A 26,069-nucleotide genomic window follows, 5' to 3' on the forward strand; every position below is an offset into this window, starting at 1 on the left:
GTTTTAAACGATTTTGAAATGCTGTGAACAAACAGACGAACCTAACTTCACTAACATGAGCAGGTAAGCGTGTCGCGCTCGTCGGTTCGCCCTTGCCTTGCTTTTCCGGGAGAATTGAAGGAATGGGATCCCTGTTACGAAACGGGGATCCAGACTAATAAAAACTTTTCAAAAGAAGTTGAGGTGCTGGGGAATTGTATCAAGCACAGAAATACTAAGTCATACGTCTTACTCGTTTTTAACAAGTTGAACATGAGAAGCCAGCAAGTTCAACTGTGTAAAGCAGTCTGAATGCTTGACATTAGATGTTATCTGGCCTTTAACCTCCCCTGAAATCACCATCACAACATCTTAACGCTCATGACGGGAGATAGTGGCTGACAGGGAGGACATGGCACTGAAATTTATGGCAGCGATGATGATGCATAGAAAGCATTAGGTGCATCATCACAAACTGCCAGCAGGACTTCATTATTGTGTCCCAACAATCGACCACCTGCCCTGTCACGAGACTGTGATTGAGCTGACAATGGGAAGGTCTTCCGTGATTAAAAAAATAATTATTGTGCCAGTTTCTACAAACGGTTGTACAAAAAATAAAAACATTGCTTATAGTGCTATTGATTAGACGTTTCGAGGGTCAGAAATTCTAATCACAACGTCTGATTTTAGAGACAGGCCTGACAACAGATTAAAATGCTTGTGGGTTTGACTTGTCCCTAAAAAAAAAAAAGATTGATGCAACAAAATTATAATTTTTTGGCACATTGAAACATCCTGGTTTATATATTTTTTATAATTGGTCAATTTTATCTACAGTACTTGTTACCAATTCAATAACAGTTTAATTAGAATTGTGTCTAATTAGACAGATTTCACAATTAGTATCATTATTTTACATATAAAAATTGCACTATTACCACATATATTCATTTTTTATTTTTTCATACTATTTGCCCTGTGTCTATACTGTCTGTAGTAATACTGAATGTATAATATTTTTGTCAAGCTGCTTTGCAACAATGCAAAACTGTGAAAAGCGCTGTGTAAAGAATGTGAAATGAGCTGATTTTAATTTAACTTAATTGATCTTAGTCATTAAACTCTTGTACCCTGTTACTTTAGGTATGATTATGTGGAAGTGGAGGAGCCTGTCGGAGGAATGGTGCTGGGTCGGTGGTGTGGTTCACAAATGGTCCCAGGGCCCCAGATATCCAAAGGTAACCAGATCCTGATCCGCTTCGTCTCTGATGAATACTTTCCATCAGACCCAGGGTTCTGCATCCGTTATTCTTTGCTTCAACAGGTTAGTAGCAACTTACTCACCACTGTGTGTAATTAAATGGAAGGTTATGTAATGTTTACTGAGTGGGTTGACTGTTTTAAATGTTTTATTCATAAAAGCCCTCTGCTGAATTAAATGATCTCTAAATTTAATATCCAAATTTAATATCTAAATTAATAAATATTAAGAGAGAAAGCTGGTGATGTAATCACTGTTCCTTTTCTGAGATGACCTGGCAAACCTCAAATGACACAGAAAATGTAAGGTTACAATCACATTCAGGCTTTCTTCTGAATGTTTCACTTCATGTGGCGGTAAAAACCACAAAGGGGCGGGTGACACTGATTTCCACTTTGGCTATGGTTCAGTTTCCTCTCTTTAATTTTTTCCCTGACAGGCGTCACATGGCACATTTGAAAAGGATTATTCCCCTGAAATGATTTAATAGTCATGCTCGGCTTTGATGTGTGATGCCTGTCAAACTTTTATGACTCCACTTTCCCCTGCGTTTGTTTATTGAGCCCTCAGAGCGTGTCTGAACACTTGGCTACGTTGTTGAAAATCGGTCTCATTGTTTTCCATTGAACAAAGGTTTGCTTTATCTGTCTCTGTAAGATCAAGCCTGCATCTACACCGCTCCCATCTTATTTCAGAGATTGTGGTTAGATATGCTACTAAGATTACACAGGACAAGTATGACCATAGATTACTACATTAAAAAAGGCATTAGACACTACCATGTGCAATTTCCATTTGATGGTTTTTAGTACATCTCGTACGTCTAGCATCAAAATTCTGGAGCCATTGCTCGGCTGGTACTCGGTGAACCTCTCTTAGAACTGGTTTGTCATCACTGATGTAACAGACTAGGGTACTACATCACAAATTATCAAATGATCATTAAAGAAATTATAATACCAAATAAATAAATAATAATATGAAAATAAGTAGAGATGCACATATGCTAAATTTATTCAACGACACTGGTTATTCAGAGTGATATCTGGTTATACAGATACCGATTCTGAAGATTACATTAATATTTCTTAACTTTCTGAATGTTAATAATTCATATGATGATCTAAATGGTGATGTTTCTTAACATTTTCGTTATACAGAGCATAAATTCGTTGCATTTTCCTGTCTTCTTTTGATTGACAGGATAAAGCCGACATTCTGAAAAATTGCTTTTATCCACCGATACCTATTATTGGCTGGTTTATCTGTGCTCCTCTAAAAATAAAAGTTTTTTCCGCTTTATATAACATAAATGTTAATGAGAATTCTCGGTGAACACACTTAACGATACCACATTGCCTGTACAGACAGCTTTATTATAATAGTAGCGGGCCAGTTTTATATCTGTTTTTGTTTTGTATTAGTCCAGTTTTTTCATCACTGCATCACCTTTGTGTAAACCGAAGATTTCCAGAATCATCAACGGCACTTTCAGTGTCATAACTGCCTAAACACTGGCATTAAATATAGGACTGCTATAGAGTGTATGCACATTTCGTCACTTTCCTACGTGAACACAAAAGCAATTGCGTGCAACATTTGAGTGTCAAAGAACGCCTGAACCCTTTTTAGTCGTAGGGATCACCGTCGAGTCCAGCTGCTTGTAATTTCAGCAAATAAGCAGCCATTTGGTGTTTAACCATTCAAGGGAACGTGAGCTGGGGGGTCCCGGCGTGTTCAGATGGGAAACTAACTTCAGTTCACACCCTATAGCACCCTTCCAACATTTCATTCATTTTACGTTTGATTTTTAATATAAAATCATTAATTTTAGTATGTAGGTTGATGTGTAAATGAGGGCAGTTTTATTATTGCAGGAGTAGGTGTGTTTTGGCTGGCTCTGGGCACAGCTCACATTTGAGAAGGAGAAGATGGAGCTCTATTTATAGTGTTTGTGGAGGAGGATGTCGAGCTGGAACCTACAATTGCAGCACTGCTCCCCTAGCCTCCTCCAGTCCTGACTCAGAAAGAGCTTTGGGTTTATTTTCTTGCACGCCAGGCATCCGAATTAAGAAGGCTTATTATGGATGCAGTGGGAATGAGCAACATTAAAATGATCACCTTTGTTATCAACAGTGCTGCACGCCCGCAATGCTGTCAGCGTTGATTTTAAATGAAAGTGATACAGTTTTGTTGTGTAGACTGAAATCTAAGCACCAGGTATCACGTTTCGCAATGAGGAAAACAATTACCTTTCGATATATCATCCGTCATGCTAGTTTAAATGACTTAACAGTTTCGCTTTGTTTGCTTGTTTATAGATAAGAATTCAGTCTTGTTCATTGTGACGTAACCAATAGAACATATTTCATAAAGATTAAACCGGCATGAAATATTTATCAAGAACAACACAAACATATAAAGTAGATAGGATTGTGAAACATTACATGAAGAGTCTTCATTCTCTTCACTTATCACAAATCCAGTAGACTTCTCATAAACCCTTGAGGTTTTAAGGTCACTGTTATTACACCCAAGGTAATAGTCAAGCTTTTTAATCAGTGTCTTTGTGCTGTGTTGATGCCAAACAAAATTATGTGTGCTTCAGATCCTCTGGTTGAAGGTTTAGTATCCATTCCATATGATGATGAAACATTGGGTAATCAGTGGCCTGGCCCTTTAAGCTTTGGCCGACTCTTGGCTTCGCATTCCATGGCGATGGACCGCCATGTTGAAAGAGCAGAATTCAGTTCCTCTGTGGTCAACCTCAGCTACTGGAAACCCAGGAGCACAGGGGCAGCCCTGCTCTTTCTGTTTAAACAAGCAATCACTCCCCTTCACCACTTCCACTAAGAGATGGGGAAAATAAGCCCCAGCTGCGAATTTCAGGAAGAGATTTTGGAAACCGGTAAGAGTTTGAGGCGAGAGGTCATTAAAACAGCACCCAGCTCTGGAAAAAGAAACCCTGATTTGTGAGAGATTCAAAGGAACACAACTGCTTCTTTTAGCTCCCAGGAGGATTCCCTAGACATTTTCCGACCTGAAAGGACTCAAAGCTGCCTCTTTGCATCGGCTTACTGATTTTGACCAGCCATTTAGAATGACACCGAACAAGCTAAAATTATGCTTCTTGCCAGATTTGACACGTTTCATAGGAACGAAGAGTGAGGCCAAACGAAGTTCATGTTTTTCTTCAACCATCTGAAACCACTTTCCCTTTTCAAAAGAAAGTGGTTTACATGCAGTGTGAACACAGTGTGCACATGCCTCTACATTCCTCTTGGTGTGAGAAGCTTTTGTAGTGTATTTGCACTTGTTTTTAGAGTAATTGTAGATGGCAGTTTTGTTAGACAGACATTTTTTATTCTGAACGAATGCGGTTCTTTCCATTCACACAGAGTACCACAAGGATTATTGAATTACTAGAGACATCGTTTCAAACGCATTGTCTATTGAAGATCAGGAGCAAAATGGTTGGAAATGACTTCATTTCTCTCCTGCTCCTTTGACAACCGCCGTGTATGAATGGCATGCCACCAGGCTTGGCCTAAACCAAGTTAGCAGTGAATTACACATTTTTGAGCGAGATCTTGGCACTTTCATTTGGATCTACAGAACTGACAGGCTACTGGCAGACGTAGAGTCTGATAGCTCATGTCCATCTGATTAGCTATTTTTCTTGTTTTAAAACACTATGTTATCAGGGATAAGAACACATTGGTTTTCCGATATTATTTCATATTGCAGCATCTGGAAGATTCATTTCTTGAATGCAAATCACTGCTGAAGATTTTGAGCATGCGCATAAACTTTGCAAGCTGGGTTAATGAAATCATCATTTTAGAAAATATACGGATCGGCTGTACACACGAAAATACGGGTGACGGTATCAGATTTTCAACTCTGTGACCCGCTTTTAAGAAATAACGATTTCTGGCTCCCAAATCGCCAGATCTGTGTGTGGACGAAATGCCTATACCATACAAAATCTTTACGTATACCATACAGCTTAATGCATCTCCGTGTGGATGGCCTCTTAGGCATTGTGAGCAAGTGCTATTTTCACCACCACAGTTGCTGTACTTGGCTGTGGTTTCATAGACCAGGACTCTGAGGATTTTTAATTGACAGATTGAAAGAGTGCCTCACATTCACAAGCTGCTAATGGTTTCCATTCCACACTGCTGGCCGAAGCCAAAACTGGAAGCCAGCTTTTTTGCAGTGTAGGACAGGTTTTTCTGAAGCAGAATGGTGTTTGTTTTTAGTTGGATTTAATTTGGTTATATTTAATTGCATGCATTCTCAAATTGTTTCTAAAATGTAAACTGATAAAAAACATAGAAATATTTTCTCCAGTGATCCCAGACCCTTGGACCCCACTGTGTATTGTTTGACATCCAGACAGGTTGCCCCTGCGTTTTGTCCACTGCTCCGCTCAAATGGCCTCATTCATAGTGACCTCATTTTCAGCTTTCCTCACGGAGCAAATACATTTTTATCATTGTAAAAATCTCAGACCTTCTTTTGACACCATGTCCTTTACAAAGAGGTTGCCATGCCAACTCACTCCCCACCTGTTACCTGGTTTTGAAGTGCAGCATTGGACATGTCACTCATAGGGGGATTATGTTAGTGTTCCTGCATTAAGCTGCTGGAAAAAGGACATGTTGACAGATCCCACAAGACCCGAGGCATTGGAGCGGAGTTGAACCAAGTGTAGATTTTGCTTTCCTGCAGGTTGCCCAACACCACGGGTATCACTGTTGCTGTCCTGGCACATGTCAGAGTTCATGTGGGGTGAAGGTTTTTTTGGCTTGTTAATTGATCCTGGGGAGAAATGATGTATCAGACATTACATTTCCAAAACTGTGTATTACATTACTACATGTTAATTTAATATCATTTTTCATTTGGCGTTGCTCCATTACAGTAAGAGTCACTATGTTTACGTGCACTCTTATCATCTTTAATAATCCAAACTCATAAATTAAAAGCTACTTAAACTCACCATGAACCGGAAGTTGTGATCGTTTGTACTTCCGTAGTTTGACGCATTTCCGATTGAAACAGAATTATAGTTAATATAAAAACAGCCGTTGGCAACATGCAAAAAACCTGTGCAGACTGAGTGCCAGATCTAAAACCAGCCAATCAGAATAGATCTTGCAGTTTCCAGAAAGTGAGTCAGATGGTCAGTAAAGGGATTTTGCAGTCATCCCTGAGGCAGACACTTGTTATCTTAAAAATAAATCTCTCCTGTGGTGGTGTCTTAGGCCTGATTCCTTGTTTTGTTGTTCAGAGGCAGCAGGAGCCCGAGACCCCTGCGGTGGTGCCGTCATGGATGCAGAGTGTGGATGCTTTAAATGAGGCTGTAGCTGCTTTCAGCACAATGGAGCAAGTGATGAAATACCTGGAGCCAGACCGTTGGCAGGTGGACACGGAGGACCTTTACAAGCCGACCTGGCAGGTGGTGGGCAAGTCCTTCTTCCACCAGAAGAAATCCAGAGGTAAAAATCGTGTATCCTGAATCAGGTTTCCACAGCTGATTCTTTTTCTTTAAGTTTTAGTACTTAAAGGTTTAAGTTTATTCAATATTTAAATCAGATTAATTCATTGATTGAACTTGGGTTAAAGGTAAAAATTATAATATATTGTCATAATTAAAACTGATATTTAAGATTTACATCATTCATATCTTAACACAATTGTATGTCTTCATATTCATTTTCATTCATTAAAAAATAAGAAAATATTTATCTTGTAATGATACTCAGCTCACAATTCGATAAATACATAATATACTGGGTTTTCAAGTACGATTGTATGACAATATTTTATTTTATTTATTAAATTACTAAACTAATAGCAAAAAACATTAACAAAAGATCAAATGAAATTAAAATTGATATAGAATTGACAACTTTCATGGTTTAATTGATCTTTCTGTGTGTAAATGAATACAAATTTTAAAGATCTGCCACTGAAATTTAAAACTGAATTTAACACAAAATTTAAATGACGAAAGGAATTAAGAAATTCTAAGAGAGAACTTCTTAAAACTGTAAAAGCATAAATATTACATTAACAAAACAAAACGTTTTTGTTGTTTTTGCTGTTATTATATTTAATATTTATTTTATTATTATAAAAAAATGTTATACTATAATAATTACATTGTGACATGCATTGTATATACATATATATTGTTGCACCCCTAATAAAAAAATACTCATTTAAGAATTATGTTAAAGTAAATCAACCATACTTATTGAAAAATCTATGTATTTTATTTCCCCTAGCCGTTTTTTTTTTGGCAAAAAATCCTCCTTATCTGTTTTTAAATTATGAGATTATCACCGTTATTGGAATGCTTTTCAAAATGTCACCGTATATTTGTGCTTGTGTAGGAGTGGTTGATCTGAACCTGCTTCGAGAGGAGGTACAGATGTACAGTTGCACTCCACGGAATTTTTCCGTCTCACTGCGTGAGGAACTGAAAAGGACAGACGCAATCTTCTGGCCGAGCTGCCTGCTGGTAAAGCGCTGTGGGGGAAACTGTGCCTGCTGCTCTCATCACTGTTATGATTGCCAGTGCTCGCCCACCAAGGTGGCCAAGAAATACCACGAGGTAAACCAGTTCCAAGCCTTCCATACCATTTTACATTTCAGATATTAGCTGTATGTGTTGAAGGTATGATGTGTTTGAGAGCTTTAATAATCTCCTCTTCGTATGCAGGTCTTGATGATGAAACACCGAGCAGGGGGTCGTGGGCTGCAGAAATCTCTGACAGATGTCCCACTGGAACACCATGAGGAGTGTAGCTGTGTGTGTAAAAATGACTCCGACTAAACCAGTCCAAAGAAAAAACACTGCCCCCCACAGACTGCGCTTCAGCCAGGGAAATATTTCTTGCTTGGTGATGACTGAGCTGAAAACTTTTTTTTACTCTGATGTTGCAAACTAATGAAACCCAGGTTTGGATATCTTATTATCTTGACTCGTCTAAGCCTATGGTTCCATTCTCTTTGGCCGCCAAATCCATAAAGAATTAACCCATGAAGAAGTTTCCATTGGCCACAAGGAATGTTTGGAGGATAATTGGACACAGTCTACTTCTGTGTCTGGAGGTTTGCGTATGATGTGCGTATGTACTGTAGGGGTTCTTTGTGTGTGTTCACGAGCACGTGCACAGAGTTATGCAGGTTCAGGAAATGAGAATGCGTAAAAGATGTGCTTAAAATTAGATCTTGGATTCCAGGATAACAAGATGGCCTGAAGTGAGCTGAGTGCATTTTGGTGAAGATGAGTAAGTAAATAAAATATATAGAGAGAGAGAGATAATGAATGACAGAACAAGCTAAGAAAAAATCTATGAATTATTGTCACTCCGAAGAGACTCCTGTGTTTCTTAATGATAGATGTTACTTAGGAAACAAGCAGGTTTGGCAACTGACTTTCTGTCCCACAATTTTGGGGTCGTAACTTTTTAACAACTTATAATATTAGAGGACCATAGCTGCAAGACACAAGGACAATTGGGGTGGTATGGACACTGTCTTTTGAATAACCCGAAGACATGAATTACTCTGTGGGAATAAACCAGCGCTCCATTTTCTTCGCATCGCTGCATTGAAATACCCATTTATAATTCATCAAGAATGTTTCAAGAAAAGGATTTTGCTACTGTTTAAAAGAGGAGCTGAGTGAACGGCTGAACTGGAAAATCTTTTGCTCATTGGCCATGCATTTACTGTTTAAAATGAACAATAGACTAAAAACGCAAAGGTGACTTTTTGTAAATACATTTAAAGTTCTGTTTTGTGGACTTTCCTTCATTTTTACATTTGTTTGTATCAACATTTTGGACATGTATAATCTTTTTCCACTTTCATAACTACGGTGGTATTTTGTGCAGTATTAGTCACTGTTGTAGACATTTATCTTTTTTCTTTTTATTCCACTGGTTTTACAAATGCATCATTTTGGATTAGATGTTTATGTAAATAGATTATTTTAGAAGTTAAAGGGACGGAGAACTGCCAGTACCCTGTTGCTCTTACCATTAAACGATTATCAAAATTGTTGTGGTTTTTCCAAGTGGCACTTAAAGCATTAGTTTGCTTGAGTAATCTGCAGTTGTCAAAGAATCACTTAATACTGCCAGAGGGAACCCTAACCATGAATTATGAACTACAACCTGACATCTGCCTTTAAGATTGCAATTAGATAAAAAAAAGTATCCCAGCATTAAAAAAATAAGACTGCTGCATTATTACATTCACAAACGTACGTTAACCTTTTATAACCTCTTCATCATTTTATAAGTTTATAGAGCGGATTCATCTCTTTTGTATTAGTTTACTGGTTAGTAAAATGATGTATTATATTGTTGCTCTCAGGTTAAAGTAGTACCCCTGTTTTGTTTCTGTGCAAACTTGTAGTGTTCCTTGGACAAAAACATGCATAATACATTTTCTTTTTATTTGTTCCTGTGAATAAATTAATCCTTAAGACTTTCAGTTATTCTTGCAAGCCAAATGTTTTCCTCAATAGTCCTCAACTTGCAAAGGTTACACATTTTAGTGTTTTGGTAATATTGTGTGTAAAAAGGGTTTAAAAAACGTCACATATGGCAAAAGTAAAATGCACATTCTTTAAATGCACCTTGTGTAAGAGTTATTCTTTTGTGGATAAATGATTACATCATTTTGCACAATGATAATGTCATGTAATGGCACAAAACAAATTTTGCATGCAGTGAGATGACATGTGAACCAAAAGGACTCTTACTCTTAGAAATAACATTGGAATATGACATTGTGGTAACAAATTCAGTTTTGATTGACTGGAGAAACAGCAACATGCAAAATTATTTTCTTTTTAAATTAAGCTTAAAATAACATAATGACAGGCCATGCTGTGCCCTGCCTGATACCCTTTGCGTCATCTGTTTGGTTATTTTCCCTGTCATTTTGGCAGACTATTATTCTTTGATGTATTTTTTGTGACTTTGTTTTATACTTTGATCACAGAATCCCTACAAACCAATTTTCAAGCCCAATAATGCTTTGACACCAGCCGGAGGTCTTTAAAGGAAGAAAGGCCCATTTTGTGATGTCTGATAGGGATGGGAATCTGAATTGATTTGTTTTGTTGAAAGGTCTTGATGTTGTGCTACAGCACATAGAAATGTATAGCTTGCAGTTTCTCTTTTGAATTTCTTTTCTGTGATGAATTGGGGATTCTTGTGAGTCTCGAAATGTCCCAGACTGGATCATCAACAAAATCATGTACATTTTACAGGAACAGGATACAAAATTGACAAATCTTTCAAGAAATGATCCATATAATTATACTGAATATGGGCTAGCTACTCTAATAATATTAATCAAAATCAAATGGTGGAAAATGTTTTCTTCCAATAACTTGATAAACTATGTCCAACGATTGAGCCTGATGAATCCTGTCACTGTAGTTTAAAAAAAGAAAATGGATCGATATTATTTGCCCATCTTCCCTCCATTTTGTGGAAAGGGTCTAAATTGTCTTATTTCTCAAGAACAAGGAAAGGTAAAGGTTGAAAAGCATTCAGTAACAGGTCATATATATATACAATTCATTTGTTTTCTAGCTTCTTTCGACCTTTCATTATTTTTTTGTTAGAATGCTTTTCTAAGTAAAATGTTATGTGTTCTTTAATACTAAAAAAAGATACCCGAAGTGTACCCTGTTCATAGAAATTGATATTTAATAGAAAATCTTAATAGGCTCTGCAAGGTCGCCATTAAATAAATTGTAAAGTCTATGTTATTTATAAACCTAGTTACAAGAGTATCACAATTTTAAAAAATCATTTGATGTTCTAGTACAGTTGCTATCACAAAGTATTTTAATAAAATCATGTCTGCATCTGAGAGTACTTGAACTATAATGCAAGCGGTTTGAAGCGGTTGTGCGTATGAATGTTGGACTGGGCTTGGTCTCATTAAGTTAATTACAGGCCTCTGTGCTTTGTGCTTTTCCAGGGACTGGCTGTGGTTCCTGGCTAAAGTAATGATCTGACATCTGAGTGGCATTAATCATGAGGATGTGGACAGTTTGCCTTTCCACTAAAGACGTCATGTGATATCTCTTGCAAACCTTCTATTTCCAATGCCTTTGCAAACCTTTGTTAGAACAGTAAATATTGCAGTCAGACATTGTCCACCTTTTGTACTGCACAGGTCACTATATTTGCATAATGTGTATGTCCTTTAGAAGAATATACTGTGTATCTATAAAGAACTAGAGAACTTGAAGGTTAATGCATGTGATGCTGTATCATTTACGTTTGACAAGGTGTTGCCACACACAAGGTCGAAGCCATAATCTATAACCCAGTTCTACACAAATCAAGTGCATAAATGCATCTTCTTCCTGTTGCCTGTGTATACAAATCAGTACAGTGTGCATCATCTTTGTAGTCTAACAGTAAACAGATGCAAGGAAGACAAGACCAGTTAAAATTTTAAATAAAAAAGTAATTTGATGTTCTCGATTTCTATTCACTTTTTAAAAGTGAATATAATGTATGTAGAAGTGAATGTTTAAAACGGTTCAAACACAGCATACATACAGTATGGCTGTTTAAAGATTCATAAATCACAGGCCATATCCCCTATAGCATCTTGCTTTGTGTTAGCTGTTGTAAATCAATCAGGTGAGCTAGAGGTGATTATAACCTGGTGTTGATGGATCTGGGTCCGTAATGTAACGTCTAATGTGAAGCACAAATGAAATTTGCTCTACAATCTGTTTTGGGCAACTTAAAGGGAGAAATCTCATTTCATAGCAATTACAACTGATAGAGAAACTGAACAGAGCTTTACTTGCATTGCGGGGTTGTTAGGATTGCATTACTATGAAATAGCAACTATAATACTGTGAGCTCAGTTGCACTGTGAACTGAATCAATACACAAATAAAAACCAGTTGAGATGAAATCAATAAACCTTAAAACAAGTAATGTGTCCCAACTGATGTTATAGGTGTGTTTGTAAATGCATGCATATTTTAACAAAAGTCATGCAGTTCTTAAAATTGATCAGTTTTCTTTTTTGTGTGATTCCTTCTTGTTACAGGTGCACCTTAAATTACATTTATATTTAACAATTGAACTTTCTGCTCCCAAATGCTAAGAGGCATGAATTATGCATCTGTTTTATGACCGGTGGATAGTCTTCATATCTGACTTCTGCACAGACCTTCAACACTGTTTTGCCATGTGCTGATGCAGGTTCAATATCATGCACGCTCATAAAAACAAATTCCATTGGGAATATCTGGCCAAAACTAGGTGTGAACATTCAGCCTTCTCCTTGACCTCTAAATGACAGGATAATTCTCAGGAAACATGCCATTTGTGTCCAATTTATGTCCACATGGCTGACCACTGCTTCATAACTGTCATTTCAATGAAAAATTATAGATGTATATATGAAGACTTAGTTTCCAAAATGTGATAACTCAATGTGAAAATACTGTTTTTTATTATGTTATCATGTCTTTATTGTGTTAGTCAGCTGATTTTTTAAGATATTATGGCTTAAATCAAAACAGACCAACTGCAGAACGATTAATATTAATAAAAAAAAAACATGATTTTTGAACAATTTTAAACCAAACTCTTCATATATAAATATAGATATGCTATACCAACACATTTTGAATTTGGAATTGATTTTCCATTGCATTTTTAATTGATTTTCCATTGCTTCATTTGTTTCTTCTATCCTGTTTTTATTTGACATTTCTACTTTTTAACAAATAGTTTTTAAATACTATTACTGAAGTCTGAGGGAGTTACATGATCGGTCTAGGGGAGATAACTGTTGATCTGAGCCTACTGGATGCATTCAGGCCTCTGACAGTGACAGATGCTGTCTCACATTCCACACACAAACAATGTGCATATTGCTGACCAGAACGCTTACCTTGCTGCTCTCCAATAAAAGTAACTTTCCCAAGTGAAGTGAAGGACAGCAGCAGCAATGCAATGTTCTGTTTAGGCCCCAAATAGAGGGCTTAGGCTTAAATATTGTGAAGCCAAAATGATGGCAATGTATCTTTTTTGTTGGATCTATTGACAGAAATGCAATATAATATACATAACTATGTCTTGAGAGGTGTATAAAAACCTTACATAATGAAGCGTTATGTTTTATTACCTTAGAATGAGCTATATCCATCAACAGGGGCGGCGCTAGGGGTGGATTTAGCGGGCTAAAGCCCCTAAATGACATACACTGTACCTTTAATTGTTAGTTCCTGTTGGATATACTGAATGTCCTTTGTTTTAAAGTACTCTATTGATGGATTGAAATGTAGAAAAGCCCTATTCGCACGGGATAAGAATTACCTGGGGATCTCTGATCATTTGTTATAATTGCAGAGATTGTCTATGATCTTAATCCCGTGGGAATCGGCCATGTCTGTATTTTTAAAGTAAAATTCCCCATCAAACCATATTTTGACAAACACAGGGGTCCTGTGATAATATTAGTCACGTGCGAATCGGCAATCTCTGTGATTTGGCAGGCTCATATATCATTTTTCAAGGTTACGAATAATGGAGGCTGTTTTGAAGTGTTTTGAAGTGTTGCTGCTTATAACATTGGCAACATTTGATCGCGAACCGGACAGAAGATCACCACGATCGTGGCTCTCAAATGCTGAGTGGTACGGTCATATATCATTAAACACCATACAACAATAGGTTATACAATCTATACGCAAAACCTTGCCATCACATCCGGGAAATAAGTCAGTAAATTTTAGTAAAATCACAGGCTTCACTTATCCCGCGCGAATGCGCCACATGAAATACAGATGTGGGGAGGTAGTTTATAAATCACATGAGGTCCCCAGATAAAACGAATCCCATTCGAATAGGGCTAAAGACTACATCCAGTTCTGTGAAGAGGCTATTAGACCAGATAAAACACACACAATTCAATGAATACACAGAGCTTCTTTGTGAATAAGCCTGAGATGAATGAGATCTAATTATGTTTGTTATTCTTTCCATAGAGGAACCTCCACTTACTGTACCCACAATGTTTCCAAACTGCACTCAATGATTTTTTCCCATGATGCTAGGATAACCCCTTTCGCTGACAGGATTGGCAAGGATTTTATATTTATTTTAACATAATCTCAAAGTAACTATTATACGAGGTGGATAATTTGTATATATGTGTTCGATCTGATTTGTACATTTTAGTTCAATCTGCTTTCATGCCAGTGATGGTTAGGTTAAGCATGCATGGGCTTCATAATTTTTGCCTATGCAAAGAATAGAAACATGTGTCGAAGTTGGACAAGTTTTGCTGCTGGCCTGGTCGGAAGCCTTAATTTGTAACATTTATTTTTTATGTGTTAGTAAAATTCATGGCTATCAATTTCAAAGCCATTCCGGTATCAGTGTTGGTGTAAAGACACTTAAACCACATCAAATGGATAAATGGAAGATTGATCAATTTGCTAAATGTTTCTGTTTCTCAAGTGGTAGAATATTGTGCTAGCAAGTAAATGCACTATAAGTCACTTTGGATAAAAGCAAAAAATACCAAATTTAAGATATTAAATAGCAGTAAATTTCTATAAAATCTTGCAGTGAATGTGTTTAGAATATACAAAGTCCAATTGACTTTTTTTCATCAAATTAAGTCTAAATGGGGCAATGAAGTGAGATCTTTCACTGATCTTGCACTGTGCTGTGAATTAGGTCTTTGTGATAAACACAGTGTAGCTTAAGTAATCATGAGAAGGTGGAGCTGTAAGGCTACGTGCATGGAAAATGTTTACTTCTTCATTAAAAAGAAAAAGCTGCACATATTTGAAGATCACTCCCAATATATGAGTCACTTTGGCAATTACGAATGCTTTTATATGAACAATGATTTCAACAGACCACCCAAATCCACAGCGGTCATCTCAGAAACAGCCCAAGTAATGACTACATCATCCCGGCCCTTCAGTTCTCGTTCACCTCAATAGACAGGGGAAAACCGATCCTGAATGAAGAACACCTGAGAAAAAACCTTGAATCTTAACATTTGACCTAAACTGTCACGCTTTCATGTTTTATCCTGCCCAGTGCTGCAGTGCCCGGCATAACAAACAGACCATCTCTTTGTTACTCATTCAGACCTAATGGCGCTGCAGAACGGTGCAGGCCTTCTTCCTTTTTCCCCTCGCTCATTGCTGACCTTACCGATGAGAGGGTCACAAACCACATGTAAAGACATCCATATTACAAGTCAGCAGTCCACAAAATTGCCATTCACATCTAAACACCACTTTCCAGACCCTCTAATCCAGATCAGTGGTGTGGTTGTTCGGAGAAGCGAGAAAAAAGGGGGAGAGAAGAGAAGAAAAAATAACAGCTGGGGTCAGTTTACTCTTTAATGGTTGAAGGTTTACAAATTTAGGAAACCGCCGATGCCTAACACAGTGGAAGGATCTCATTTTGAAAAGGAGACGTTTCCGCCCTTTTCCAAGTCAGCTCCTGGAAAGTTTAAACTAGAGGTCCCTTTTTATTAAGAGAATTCGCTGTGAATACAGCATGTGCATTCAATACCAAGAGACCCAGTAGGAGATAAATTTGAGGAAAACATCTGTTTGTCTTGGCATGGGTATGACTCCGGGCATGGCACACAGAAAGTGTTACCCATTGCTCTTAGTACTTTGCTAAAAGGAAGGAAGCCTCTGAGTAAATCCGTGAATTGTTTGATTGAGAAAAACTAAATATTTCAAACTATATTTCATATTTTCCATGTACGTATGTTGTCAAATATTTGTGAATATCAAATAATTACAATTGTTAAGGCCAACATTAATGTCTCTTTAATGGAGAACTTCTTTGGATTTTGCAAAACTTTGCAACATTTTTAAAGTACGTTAGTGAACCGCGAGATTACATAATATTTCACTTATCGTTGTTGTCCTTCTGAATCATTCTTGGATGTCCAAATTCGCAGTTTGCAGGAAATGGATGTGACAAACATGAAAAAAGGCAAAAAATAAAAATCACGAAATATGTAGATGCAAGATTTTGAGATTTTGATGCAAAACATTTTTGAGAGAGACCTGACCAACATATAACAAGAAACAGTAATGTCAGGGTTGTCCTGGCTTTGTAATCCCAGTCATGGTTGAAGGTCACTTTACACCCAGCCCTCTCCCGTCTCTCTCTCTGTGGGAGTCTGAACAGGGTGGAACTTGCTTGACTTCACTTAAATGGCCTCTGTCCAAGGCAAACGGTCTAAAATCTCCAAGACAGGGTGCTGCTCTGGGATGCCATTGACCTAAATCACTGGTCTGCTTTATGGTTATAAAGCTCACAATGCTTCTTTGAATTACTTTTGAACACTGGACTCTTTGGCTGATGTATACCTCAAAGCATCTGAAAGACTCGCCTTCATATACTGTTGTGATCACATTTTCTGTGAAGAAAATCGATCTACATATTAGCACAGTTTCTCTGAATTTCAAAGCATCTGTTAAAAGTATTTCTGATCTCTGTGATGATGAATTGAAGGCTGTGTAGTGAAATCTTTGATGGTTTCTACAGAATATTTGGAATAGTTGTTCTACAATTCTTTGTAACATCAGATCCCATTTTTCTTTGTGGTGTCTCATATAATACCTCTCAGCACAGCTGATTCCACGTTTTTTTACTGCAAATCAAACTTCTCAGTCGACTCTCATAGGGGCTTTGATGTTTGTCTTCCATTTGCAAGATCAAACAGCCCAATATGAAAGGATCACTTAATTACCATGGGGTGATGTTCAAAAGTTATCGATGCATTACGTAACTTCCAGCATTACACTATACTGCGTTATACAGATATGGTCACGGATATTTTTTTCTGCTGGTACAGAATTTAGGTTTCAGGATGGGTTTGGATGAACGGTTGTCATTTAAATATCAAAATGTTTTACTTTACAGAGTTGTGGTACAAGATTCTAACCTCTAACTGAAAAAGTCTGGGATAGTTCACCCAAAAATAAAAATTCTGTCATCATTTATTCACCATGATGTTGTTCAAAAACTGAATATGACTCTTTCTGTGGAACGCAAAAGAAGATATTTTGAGAAATGTTATTGTTGTTTGTGTCTATACATTCGAAGGCAATACTGGCTAATATTGTTTGTTTATCAACTTTTTACAGAAAGTAATTCATCCAGGTTTGGAATGACATGATGGTGAGTAAATAATCAAAGAATTTTCATTTCTGGGTGAGCTATCCCTATAAATCTCCTGATGATCTTGTCTGCTGAAAAACGTTTCATAAGCACATTTAAAGGGTTTTAAGTTTTGCATAACAAAAAAATCTTTCACAAATCTACCAAAAACCACTCTTCTTTGTCATAACGCATCCAATTTATGCTATAAGATTGAGCTTCCTGTTGATATTCTCTTAAGTCTGCAATATGAGAGCTCATAACCAAACAGTAATGAAGTTTGATAGTCCAAAACAATAAAGTATATTATAAAATGTATAATGATTTAATTTTGAAAAAGTGAATGTCCGTTTCTATTTGATATCAATCGGAAAAAGATTGTATGTTCCATTCTATGTTTGTGGGTGTGTGTGTGTATGTGGATGTCTGAATGCCGGCCACACTGAGGATGTTCTATTGGCTCACTCTTGTATATATGTGTATAAATGATCTGCATTATGTTGGATTTCTTGAATGTTTATTGGACAAATAAAAAAATTATTCAATAATTTCCCATTCATTTCCTATGGGGACCACAAATGGGCCTTAACAGATCCTTTTTTGGGTGTGCGTAGGTGGAAAATTTAGGAAAGGAAGCCAGGTTTTGTACCGATCAGATAAAGAGAAAAAAAACAAAATCAATTTGCCCACATTTGTCCCCAACATGCCTTAGGGTTAAAAAAGAAAGCAAACAGTCCTCCAAAGAGACCGTCTCTCCATTCTGACCTTTCTTAGGGTACTGAGAGTCACTTGGAAACTAACAAAGTCCCAGAATTCTTGAAAAAGGTAATATCTCACGTCAGCTGCAGCCAGTCGGTCAGCCTAATGGTAGACATTTATTCTGGGTGGGAAAATGGCCTCATTTCTACAGGATTTATGTTAACTGCTAGCTGAAAGACAAACTGTGCTGCTTGAATGCAGAGTCATACTGTATTAGTCTCAAGAATAAATACGACATTGATTGATGTGCACAACACACAATTTGTGGTCATTATACTTTCAATTAAACCACAGTTAAAATGCAAGCGAAAAAGATGACAAAACATTCATTAAAATAAATAAAAATTCTTCATTTATGTACCCTCGAGCTGTTCTGTGATCTGTGTAAATTTCTTTGTTCTGATGAATACCGAGAAAGATATTTGAAAGAATGTTTATAACCAAATAGTTCTTGGCCACCATTGAATGTAGTAGGAAAAATTAAAGTGGTTTTCAAAAGTGCACCAGAATGGTTTACTTTCCTACCAAAAAACTCTTTGTTAACAAGAATTCTTCTAAATACATTTCTCTGTGTTCATCAGAACAAAGACATTAAAACAGACTTGGAACAACTCGAGCGTGAGTTCTTTTAATTTTCAAATTGTTTCATATTTGGGTGAGTTGTTCCTTTAAACGTGACATCCTACTTACTAAACATTTTGACAAGCATATGGTTAAAAATAGATGTTTTCTATTTATCAGAGAAAAATTTGCCAGAACCTGCTCTGACCGCCCACCCAATCTAAAGTGCCTCCGAGGAATGAAGGCAGGATATACCAAAGATAGTGTTTCAGTCTGTCACTGCGAGACAAACATGTCTTTCCGGTTTGTATTTATCTGAAATGGAGGTTTGGTGATAGAACTGATGGAGAAACTCTCTGAGGATCCTGGTTTCCACCTAAAACAAGATAAAACCATTATAAAACCATATTAGATTCACACATGACACTTTGCTTCAGTTCATAAGACAAAGCAATAAACAGTGTGCAGGTCAGAATGTAGTTTGTTGCCTCTGCTGTAAGATGAAGAAACGTTATCGTGAACGTAAAACTATCAACAACATTTCATAGTTATCAGCATTTTAGCTTCAGGGTGAATATAGAAGATTATTTTTGCAAAACATAATCCTAATTATAAGGGGGCACGGTGGCTTAGTGGTTAGCACGTTCGCCTCACACCTCCAGGGTTGGGGGTTCGATTCCCACTTCCGACTTGTGTGTGGAGTTTGCATGTTCTCCCCGTGCCTCGGGGTTTCCTCCGGGTACTCCGGTTTCCTCCCCTGGTCCAAAGACATGCATGGTGGTTTGATTGGCATCTCTGGAAAAATTGTCCGTAGGGTGTGAGTGCGTGAGTGAATGAGTGAATGAGTGAATGAGTGAATGAGTGAGTGTGTGTGCCCTGTGATGGGTTGGCACTCCATCCAGGGTGTATCCTGCCTTGATGCCCGATGACTCCTGAGATAGGCGCAGGCTCCCCGTGACCCGAGGTAGTTTGGATAAGCGGTAGAAAATGGATGGATAATCCTAATTATCACAACACAGCATGTCTGTGCCCTTTTCTTACAGCTATTTAAAAACATATCACACCAATTATCACTTATTGATGGAATGTGTTAGTGTTTCACTTTGTGGCAAATATTTTGCTGAAGGCACCTCTCCAAGGAAAAGCACGACAATGACACTTTGTTGTTCCATATTAGGGAGAAGAAAAAAGTAGCACTTGCATGGCAATATGCTGATGCTGTTCTTTTTTTACTACAAAAGGAAATTGCAGTAAAAGCACAGTAGCTACCGTAACAAGTGCAGGGTAGAGCCCTTTAGAAGAGTAAAAAAGGAATGAAGATAAAGATAAGGTCTCATCTGCTTCTCTTTTCTAGCATGTGGGGAGTGGGCTGTATTCTGACGGCTCTCTCTCTAAATGAGGTTTTATTAACTAAGTTCGGGAGGAGCAGGTGCAGAGAACTAACCCGACTTTCTATGACCAATCTCACAAATCAGATAAATAACCGGGCTGGTTTCCTATTATCAATCTCACCAATCATCCTTTTAGCTCGGAAAAAAAACATTAACGGGTCAGGGCCCTCTCCCTGGAAATGGGGTGGGAGCTCGGAGCCCTCTCCCTGGGACAGCACGATCCTGGGACAGATCTGTGGGCGTGGCTTGTTGGTTTCGACTAAATCCTTGGTGTTTCGTGTCTTATGAAACCCTTTCCCTAGCCCACACCCTTACTAAGCCCAATCTATTTTAACTACCTATAATTCTTAAACTTGCCAAAAAACACGGCTACATGTACCTGATGACGTCAGACTCGAAACTCTATTTAGTGAGAGCTTCATTCTGACAATCAGTTTTTGCATCTTTCCTGTTTCTTACCCAACTGCTTAACTTGACCTCTGGCGAACCATTATAGGCCATAAGATCACGTCAGTTCTTCAGCTGTTCAAATGCACAGCATCTGCGGCCAGTTTTTGATTTTCATTCTTTTATTCTCAGACCTCCCAGACACCCACAGCTGGCAAGATTTCCATCTGAGGTGCCAGCCAGTCCTGAACAATGCCAGGGCTGAGGAGGATCAAAGTGATGGTTCTTCAAGAGCACGGGTCACCAGAGGAACAGACTGCTGTTCCGAGTGTGTCTGCACATGTATGTGTGCATTTTCGTTCTCTTTGAATTTGATACAATAAACCAGTAAAAACTGTTCCCTGGTGAATTTCATTTAGATCAAAAGAGCCTAACCCAAATGCAACATCTGCTTCAAAATACCAAAACAAGTCTTTCCCGCCTCTCAAGCTGGACATCCTTGCATATCCACACACCCAGCTCCCCATGAAAGACACACCTTTAAACTAAACAGAGAACAATGTGTGCAATACTGTCTTCCAAAATGCAATGTTCATGATTTGCACTTAATTTCCAGTCTCTTAAGTGCCAATATTTTTTCTTAAAGGAGTAGTCCACGTTAAAATACGCCCCTATTGACTGATATAGTAGGAAAAAAATGACTACAGAAAGTCAATGGAGACTTATTTTGAAGTGAACTGTTCCTTTAACCTAAAAGTTGTTTAAAACTTGTCATCTCACATCATTTATGCATTGGCCTTTTTTTTGAATATGCATGAATTTGGCACGGTCATCCTACATTGTGCTTTCCCGTTTGATCTCCACAAATGCTCTCCACATATGATTATAAAACCATTGACACACTTTAAATCAAGACAGTTGAGTTGCATGTTGTGCATAACAGCAGGAAACTCTTGACCACCCACTCCTCACATTGTCTAGACAGAAAATCTGATCAAAGCTGTCATAATATTTGAGCTATGCGGGCGTGGCTGCCAAAACAGACACAAGTAATAAGACGGGAATGAAATAAAAGAAAAGACCAAAGAGGGAAGAATAAAAAAATTGTGGAATCAATGAGATCAGCTATGAATTGACAATATTACTGCAGTGTCATGTGTTAGCCATTCAATGTATTAAGCTTTGGTTACAGATATTTATGTAGAGCTCTATTACAGTGCTCTTAAAAATGTTAAACGAATGAATATGTGAAGCTCTGTATATGTCAAATTAAATTTCTGTCTGTTCTGTTGATCTAACAATTCCTTTTTCTTAGAGTAGCTCAGATAGGCACACCCACCCTCGTTCCTTTCAAGCCAACCTTCAACACTGTTCCAAGATAGTGTTGCTATGGAAATAAGGCATCCCTTGCAACACAGAGCCAGACACTTGCCATAAAAGGAGCAAGTTACTGTATGCAAAACTACCGCTCGCAGTAATATAGCACATAGGATCCAGAAAATAGCAGCCAGGCTTGGTAGAAACTGTGCCCTTTTAATATGTTAAATGATGCTGTGATTTATCTTATTTATTTATTTATAGCAACCGTTCAATTACATCACGGACAACGTTTATGACCACAGCCAATTTAAAGCTGATTGTTTAGCCTGAGGTAAGAGAAAACATAACGTTGATTCTACACCACATAATTTGCTTTTACATTAATCACATAATCTGAATATGCATTCCTTTCAATAATTTCTGAGGCAGTTATTTAAATTTAACAGGGATTGTTTTGTTCGGTTTACAATGCCACAGAGAGAGAAATAGCTGTTAAATCTTGATTACCCATAATTACCATTGCTGTATCATTAAAATCCTTCTAATTATTTAGTTTGCTAAAATAACGTCCAAGGTATGATTAGAGTTTTGAGAGGCGAGTTAGCTGCCTGTGGCTCTTGGCTTCCTCCCTTTATATTCGTCAGCCGGAGATGAATGATTTGGCTTCAAAGACGACAGAAAAACCAGTTTAAGCTCTGAGACAGTCCTCAAAACAACAAATCTAGAGATCTACAGCCAACTCATTTTGAATGGGATTCCAATCAGGTCCTTTAGCCATTTAAGACACATAAGGACACACAAAGATTCAGGTTTGCTGGAGCAACATGAACACGGTTGTTATGTTTCCAGTGGTTTGTCCAAAAATAGTTAGTTGGTTTTCCATCTTCTGTTTGGTAAAAACAGAAGCCAACTAACACCAATAGTGTTAACACACTCATGCAACCAATCCCTGTTATTGGAATGCTGTGTGAATGACATGAATGTTAATGTTGCATTTGTGATTACTCTTTCAATAAAAAGTCTTACGGTCCATGATATTTTTCATTATGTTTACAATTTTTGGATACATTTTTGTCACAGATATTTTTTCTGTTATGGGACAGTTCACCCAAAAATGTAATCATTTACTCAGCCTCTTGTCATTTCAAACCTATATGACCTACTGACTTCCACAGAACACAAAGGAAGATATTTTAAAGAAAGTTGCATGCTTGCACACTTGCATTGTATGGATACAAATCCAGAGAGTGTAAATGGGTTAACGACATTCTTCAAAATATCTTCTTTTGTATTCTGCTGCAGAAAGAAAGTCAAACAGGTTTCAAATGATATGAGGGTGAGTAAATGATAACAGATTTTGTATTTTGGGTGAACTATCACTTTTAGATTATTTGTTTGACTTTAGAATGGATATGCTCAATAATTTTCAATAGTTTTTACACACACAGCATGAGTACATTAATTTTACAAATACAATTAGTTTGCAATTAACAAATAATGAGACTTGATGATGGAAGCGTTTTTCTCATTTAGTCAGCTTTATATTTCCCTCTCTAGACTATGACCTCTCAATGGATCAACATTAGTAACTTCATCTTTGCTATTTAATCAGGTCTGGGCAGTTTGTCAAGTATGCACAGTATGCACAGCCAAATTAATCCCTGTGATAAAATAATCTGTCATATTTTTTACGTAGCCGGTCAATTCATGAGCGTCTTTGGTCGAAGATAATAGTCACGGTGATCAGAACAACTTAAAAAAATACCCATGCACATATAACTTTTTAAAAGACCATTATAAAACCAACTTTTACACATTCTTCATAAATACCCCAGGTATTCAAAATATTCATCTCTAATTTATCCAGGCCGAGTGGTGGTAAAAATTTAAATTTCCACTTTAACCTATCCAGATGCAACAATTTTAGCATTCCCTTACTTTTTACCAACAAAACACCCCCGAAACACATCCATTTGAATTAGGGAAAAAATACTATTATATGAGAGCACGACCATGTTGTGATTCAATGCTTTCATCTCGGAAATCCTATTTAAATGCAAGTGCTTCTCTCCCACATTAATCAATCTGTGTTTAGTAACTGGAAAAGGATTTCAAAACGCATTGAGTATTTCTTTTGTTTGCCTGTGCCACTTCTGAATGGAGTGACACTCCTGTCTATATGGCCCAGCCCAGGAGAGATCGATTGGGCAGTCTGGATAATTGAGTTCTAAAATGAAAGGCTTTATTTCACTCTTCCTGCCAAAGGCATTTTTCATTCTGGAAGGGCATCAGTAGTGCTTTACAGCCGCTGGCTAATTCAGTGACAGTTTTGTGACACAACCTTAAACAGAGATGCTCTGCCTTTTTTACTTGAGGGAATGTTAAAGTATAATCTACCAGCTACATCACTGTTGTTGGAAGATAAACCTTTGTTTTTATCGTGTTTGTCAGACTTGTGCATTTTTTCTTTGTGCATCTCATGTAGATCCAACTCATTCAAATGCTGGTGAATTATGCTTTGTGCTTCGGTGCTAAATTTACATTTCTTTGTTTTGGGGAACATTGAGCTCTAAAAGTTTTAGTGGCATGGACACTTAAGTATTTTTGTGCCTTGTTGAGTTTATGTAGTGTATTTGAAGGAAACAGCTAAAAACAGTTACAACAACTTTTTATAGTATTTACATTTAAATGTAGTCTTTTAGCAGACGCTTTTATCCAAAGCGACATACAGAGAGTTCAGGGAGCAATAAGCGATATGTCATGCAGGAGCAATACTACAGTATGTGCTAATACAAAGTTACTAGTTTCAACAAAAGTTAGACCAATACCTGTTTAGAGAAAGAGAGAGGGTAAGTGTTTATTTAATTAAAAAAAAAATTGATTTGCTTTACGTACTTTTTTCAATGTTGTGAGAGATGTGGTTGACCGAACGTTAGGAAGAATGTTCCATCAGGATGTAGTTGTGAAGGGTTATGAGCGGGAAAGCGTTTTACTGCACTTGTGAGAAGGCAATACAAGACGCCGCTGGTTTGCTCAACGCAGGGTTCTTAATGGGGTGTAGGACTGTAGAAGGGTGTGATAGTATGCCGGTGCAGATCCAGTGATAGTCCTGTAGGCAAGCATTAGTGACTTGAATCTGATACAGGCTTCAACCGGTAGCCAGTGGAGAGAGATGTAAAGTGGTGTCACATGAGCCCTTTTGGGCTGTTGGAAGATGAGGCGTGCTACTACGTTCTGAACCAGCTGGTTTGACAGCCTTTGGAGGAAGACCAGCAAATAGAGCATTGCAGTAGTCCAACCTTGAGATCACCAGGGCCTGGACATAGAGTTGTGCCGCATGCTGAGTGAGATAGGGTCTAACCTTTCTAATGCTGAATAAGGCATATAGTCATGACCGCTTTGTCTTTGCAGTGTGATCATTGAAGGACTACTGTTCATCAAATATGCGTCTGACGTTCCTGGCTGTTTTGTAGACTTTTATTTATCTTCTTACTCTGTTCTATTTTCCTCTGTCCAGCACATTAGTCAGCCTGCGCTTTGTTTTTAAATGTGCTTTATAAAAAAAATAAACTTGAAACTTATTATTATTAGCATTATTATTAAACATCATTCCCTCCTCATGTAGTCACATTCAGTCAAATACGGTATGAGATCATTTTTCCAATGTGTGTTATAATGTTTCACAGAGACTGTCTTCCAGCCACTTCAAAAGTCGTGTATGAAAACAATAAAAGTGTGGTAATAGTGGTTATTGGGGGTAAATGTATTCTCTGTTCACAGGCATGACAGTGATGAAGTACTCCTCTCCTCCCAGCTGGCTTGGCAGAATAGCTCACACCTGGATGATCAAACTCTTAACTGGGTCAACTCTATGGGGATGTGGCCACTTACCTCATTAAACCTCCCTCTCATGTCAGCCATTCGTGTTCTACTCTTTGTTTTACCCCACAACAGCAGGTTGTAAAATGAATAAGGACAATAATTGCGCTATGTAAACATTCGTCTAAATGTTGTTTTCAACGAAGGCAGCACGATAGCCCATAAAGTCAGAATATGCCATTGTTTTTGTTCGGTTGTAATAAATAGTTTGGAGTCTTATAACAGTAACTTTAAAGGGACAGTTCATCCAAAAATGAATGACTGTATTGAGGTTCTGTTGCACACAGAGAAAGATATTTG

The 26,069-nt window shown here is 37.6% G+C and overlaps 1 protein-coding gene across 2 annotated transcripts in view; it reads left to right on the plus strand.

The window, feature by feature from the left end:
• The window catches only part of pdgfc (platelet derived growth factor c), a 40,851-nt gene extending 31,088 nt beyond the window's left edge, over positions 1–9,763 (plus strand). For both annotated transcript variants that reach the window (XM_056768910.1, XM_056768911.1), the window contains 4 exons: positions 1,126–1,306; positions 6,543–6,750; positions 7,651–7,871; positions 7,980–9,763. In XM_056768910.1, coding sequence (XP_056624888.1) covers positions 1,126–1,306; positions 6,543–6,750; positions 7,651–7,871; positions 7,980–8,093 — 724 coding nt within the window. In that variant the 3' untranslated portion in view covers positions 8,094–9,763. The remainder of the gene's footprint in view (positions 1–1,125; positions 1,307–6,542; positions 6,751–7,650; positions 7,872–7,979) is intronic.
• Positions 9,764–26,069: the final 16,306 nt, after the last annotated feature.

This window comes from Triplophysa dalaica, chromosome 16, assembly GCF_015846415.1.
Source record: "Triplophysa dalaica isolate WHDGS20190420 chromosome 16, ASM1584641v1, whole genome shotgun sequence".
In the NCBI taxonomy this organism is placed as follows: Eukaryota; Metazoa; Chordata; class Actinopteri; order Cypriniformes; family Nemacheilidae; genus Triplophysa; species Triplophysa dalaica.